The sequence below is a fragment of the Puntigrus tetrazona genome, chromosome 13 (assembly GCF_018831695.1).
Source record: "Puntigrus tetrazona isolate hp1 chromosome 13, ASM1883169v1, whole genome shotgun sequence".
In the NCBI taxonomy this organism is placed as follows: domain Eukaryota; kingdom Metazoa; phylum Chordata; class Actinopteri; order Cypriniformes; family Cyprinidae; genus Puntigrus; species Puntigrus tetrazona.
Window position 1 is genome coordinate 22,116,976 of NC_056711.1, and position 5,000 is coordinate 22,121,975.

At 37.0% G+C, this 5,000-nt stretch overlaps 1 protein-coding gene across 3 annotated transcripts in view; it reads left to right on the top strand.

Annotated features, from left to right (window-relative positions):
- Window positions 1-3,460, top strand: part of LOC122356966 (serine/threonine-protein kinase 32C) — a 60,869-nt gene extending 57,409 nt beyond the window's left edge. The window contains exon 13 of one of the 3 annotated variants that reach the window (XM_043256105.1): window positions 1,071-3,460. In XM_043256105.1, coding sequence (XP_043112040.1) covers window positions 1,071-1,242 — 172 coding nt within the window. In that variant the 3' untranslated portion in view covers window positions 1,243-3,460. The other 2 variants (XM_043256107.1, XM_043256106.1) reach the window with 2 other exon arrangements.
- Window positions 3,461-5,000: the final 1,540 nt, after the last annotated feature.

Below are 5,000 nucleotides of genomic sequence, written 5' to 3' on the forward strand. Positions count from 1 at the left end.
GATGTGAAACCAATTCGACCTCATTTAGGAGACATCCTCATTTGTAAAATCTGTATATGGGAAATAAAATTCAGCTTTTTTTGAGTGATTAAAATGCAGAATGTTTCTGTTAGTGTTAGGTTATAGCATTTCTCAGTATATCTGTATATGACTCAAGGAGTGATAAATCAGAGCAGAGAGTCTTAAATTCATAAAGTCATGGCTTTAAATGCACTGAAAAAACAGTATGTGACAAATATGTCTGGTGCTGAACTGAAGCTTACAGCATGCACATATATCACATCAACTATTTTTTCCTTGCTCTTGAAAAGCTCTTTAAGAAGTAAAGGTGTGTGTTTTTAAGGGTGTGTGTTCACGGGCCTGATGATCAGGTCATGTGTTATTGATCACGAGTCTCTCTTTCTGCTGTAATTTACGTTTCTCCTGCTATTTTTACCACCGCCTCGTTGTTCGTGAATCTGTCTCCTCGAGAGCTTCATTAAGAGTTAGCTGCTCATGAACGTCTCCTAAGGAGCGGGACGCTCGGGAGAAAACACGCCACTGTTTGGTTCTTCGCTACAAAAGACAGCGTTGCATGATTATGATTGGATTCAACGCCTTGCTGAATAAATCCAAGAGAGAAAGCACACTTTTTAAAACACTGCACATTTTGTGCAAAAAAAGTCGTTTCAATGCATGCTTAGTATTTTCATCATTACATTTTAATATGCTTTAACATCCAGCCGGTTCAGTCTTAATAAAAATGTCAAGCATGCTAACGTAGGGTCAAGGCGCTACATCTAGCAATTTTTTATTTTGTGCATCGTTTTAAAAAACAAAATCCAAATTGCGAGATGTAAACGTAGGACTTAAAAGTCAGATTTGCATCGGCACATTCAGCTCACACTGCTTTTAATGCATGAAATCAATTAATGCATCACCTTTTGGAGCAAGATGAGACAAGGATAATGTTTTATTAGACCGTGCGCTGGGTGATGTCTATTTTTATACATGCAACAAAAGATGCCAATGACGCAGACATCGCTAAACCAGAAGGAAGTTAACGTTAGGAAATATAACTGTGCCTGCAGCCTGTGTGTTTCATCCGAGTGTGTCGCGCTCAGGCTGAAGCGGCGTCAGGAGGAGGAGGCAGGAGGAGACGAGGCCGAGGGAGGGACGGAGGACGAGGAGACGGAGGCTGAACCCGAGGCGTCCAAACTGAGCATGTGCGGCTCGGTCTGCTCGTCTCCGGGAAGCTGCTAGCTTCCGCCCTGCGGTGCATCTCAACTTCTATGCAACGTAACTCTTCAGCATGATGTAAAATAGAGATCTTAGTGGCAATTCTACAACGTAAGGCTGTTCGCTTGAGTATGACGACATCACACCAAACACACGGAGGTCTGAACTCGTAACCGACTTAATAGCGTTTGTATGTTTACGACTCGAGGGTCCAGTCTCTTCAGAACCGAGGTTTATGCATCACCTGGACGGGACGGGAAAACAGTGAGAAAAGTCCTTAGCGGTGGATATTACTAGTAAAACATTAGGTTTTGGTATATTTACGGTAGGAAATGTACAAAAGGTCTTCGTAGAACATGATCTTTGCTTTTTTTGGCCTAAAAGAAAAAGTGATCATTTTGAGCCAGACATCAAGAACTGAATTCAGGGTCGTGCTGCTGGAAATAATACAGTAGGTATATGAGCGTGAACGTGTTTAAAAGCCCCCGAAGCAGGCCTGTTAGAAATGAAGCAGATGTTCCCGCTTAAAAATTATTTAATAAACCGCAAATATTTAATCCTTGAAAACTTAATATACTTAATAGTCTCGCTTTCCAGTAAAAATATCCCAAGATTGTTTACTGGATGCAAAATTTGTGATCAAAATGAATTGAGATTGTGTTTAAAAGGAGAACTCTTTAGAATGAAGTTGAATCTTCCTGTATTCTTCCCGCTCCGTGGGCTTGGGGTCTGGACACTGGTTTCCTGTAGAAATGATGTGTTTAACTCTACACGGTGTTTCCTCTGAAGACCTGCTGAATCTCTGAGCTCTCCTCTTCCTGTAAATAACCTTTAATACGGTTCATGAGGAGCTGCGTCTGGTTGATTTCTAAAAGAAGTCTCTTCTCATCGAGGCTGCGTTCGTTTCATCAAAAATACAGTAAAACACGTCAAATGGGATTGTAGTTTAAAGCAGCTGTTTTCTCTCTGAATATGTGTTGAAGTGCAGCATCTTAATTCAAGCATTAATATTGTTCAAGTAATTCAAAAGCTTTTTTTTAACAATAAATGTCTCCTTTCGTTCATCGAGGCTGCATGCAGTTGATCAAAAGTGTCCCTACAGACATTTATTACCTCTTTTTCTATCTTTTAAACTTTCTATTGATCTCCCAAAAAAAAAAAATTGGAAATATTGAGCCGCTCAACTCTTTTTAACATTATGATCATCAGAAATGTTTGAGTAAATCAGTGTATTATGGAGCAATGAAGCTGAAAATCACAGAAATGAGTGACACTTTAACACGCGTTCGCACACAAAACCTGTTTTAAACTAATATTTCCTGTGTTTTTGATGAACAGAAGAGACTGGAGTCTCACACAGCGTTTAAGGACAGACTGCTGTTGGAGATGATGATGATGATGATGATGATATCTCTAGTATATTTCTGTCTGTCGCTGCTTGAACCCTTCCTGCTCACACGTTGCCAAACTCCTCTCTGACTGTTAGACTCTTAAACTCAGTGAAGGTCTGATGAGACGCCGGTCCTTCATCTCTGCTGCTTATCAGTGTCTATAAGACGCCCGATTAGGATTGATTTATAGGTGTGTGTGTGTGTGTGTGTGTGTGTGTGTGTGTGTGTGTGTGTGTAGCATTTATTCAGTAAGTGGCATCGGCACACGAGTAGCGAATCACTACCGTAATCTCACCGCTTCATCATGTAAACATGTACATAGTGAAAAGGCCGGCATTGTCCTCAGTTTTATGTGGACGTGCTGAGATCAGCGAGTTTCGATACAGACGATACGATACTGAGAGGTTTTATGAAGCCGCGTCTTGTTTAAGATCTCTCTCAAGTGTGCAGGCACAACTTGTAGGCAAAAACGCCAAAGCTTTTGTACCATTTGCATAGCCATTTCTAATCCAAACGAGTGCCTGCGAGCGTGTGTGTGTGTGTGTGTGTGTGTGTGTGTGTGTGAGAGAGAGTGAGCGAGCGAGTGTGTGTGTGTGTGCGTAGTGTGTAAAGCTCATAGAAACACCGTAACATTTGTAAAGAAGCATTTCTTGTAATAAGTGAACTCCTGGAATGTTTAATCTGGAGCCGGTCTGGACCTGGTTTAACTTCAGACCAGTGAAGACCAGACTTTCTCCTCGTGTTCCATTGTAACGTGGACGGCATGATTCTGTACGTATACATAGATTCTCTTCAATATTTTGGCAACCCATAGAGATTTTGACGATCATTAAAGTATGAATAAACTATCAGTGTGCTCTTGTGCCTCGTTATTTCTGCTGTATAGATTTTTATTTAAATATATATATATATATATTTAAATCTGCTGCATAGATGTTTAAATGTGTGTATATATATATATATATATATATATATATATATATATATATATATATATATATATATGTGTATATATATATATATTTATTTATATTTTTTTAATGTTGTATTACATACCAATCTTTTTTATTTTGGAAAAAAAATATTTTTGAGGACAAAATATATTGCGCTGCTTTTCTTTTTTACCTTAATAGTCATATTTAATCTTCTTTCATTTGGAACTTAAAGATTTTTTTTTTTTTGGTTGTTATTTTCATACAATACATGAAACCAAATAAAAATTAAAAAAGTTTAGATTTTTACAAGCACACACACACATATACATATATATATATATATATATATATATATATATATATATATATATATATATATATATATATATATTATTATTACCTAACCTAATTTTGTAAAAATCTTTAAATCTGTTGTATGACAAAAAAAAAGAATAAAGATTAAAAGTAAATATGTTTTACAGTATTTCCAAAAATAAATCCAAGTAGTTGAGCTGCAGTGTTTATGACAGAGAGCTCGAGAGGTCAAATAAACCTCAACAGATTTAATCTTCTGAACGGGCAAAACACAGGCGGACAGGACAAACACCACGTAAGGACATCAACGATCGGACTACATGAACTCAAACACAGGACTAAATACACGAGGAAATTGACTCAATTAACAGGGAACAGGTGAAAACAATCATACAATTAACAGGAAGAGAAGCACCTGAGACCAGACCAAGACATCAACAGATTACAGGAGGGACTTAGGAAGTAATGTCAAGAAATAAAAACTATATATAAATATATTTGTGTTAATGCACAGATTGGGTTGAAGATGTCGTGTGTGTTTTCTGCTTCTATATAAACATCTGCTGAAGAACGAGACAAACAGACAGAAGAAAGTGGTTCCAGCTTTACGTTCTAAAACATGTTTGTTCTTCAACATCACTGTCTCTTTTTTCTCTCTTTATTCGACAGCTTGAACACAGATCAGGATCAGGCGTCATTTATGGAGAAATCAAAGAAAGGAGCCAGAGAAAAAGTCCAAGAACAAAAAAATATATTTTAATATAGTTTTCAGTCCCTTTAGAAACATATTTTTTAACCTGGATCTTTTTCAGGCCTCAATCAGAAATATGTTTAGAACAATAATAAAAAATTTTAATTCAGTGTTATAGTTAGAATTTTGGGATACATTTTAATAAAAATGTAGATAATGTTTTACTTGGTTTATTAAGACGCATCAAAGCTTGTTCACGAGGAATAATCATTAGATTATAATGAGAAGAATAATAATAAACAGTAATTCTGGCAGAGAGACTAGCGGAAGCAATGCATGCTGGGATTCAGTGTTCACTGTATGTTCTGTAAACGTGATCAGAAGAAAACTCAGAAACCGCTTCATTTCAAGCAGAAAAGCTTTTAAAAACAACCCTGTCTTGATTTTTAG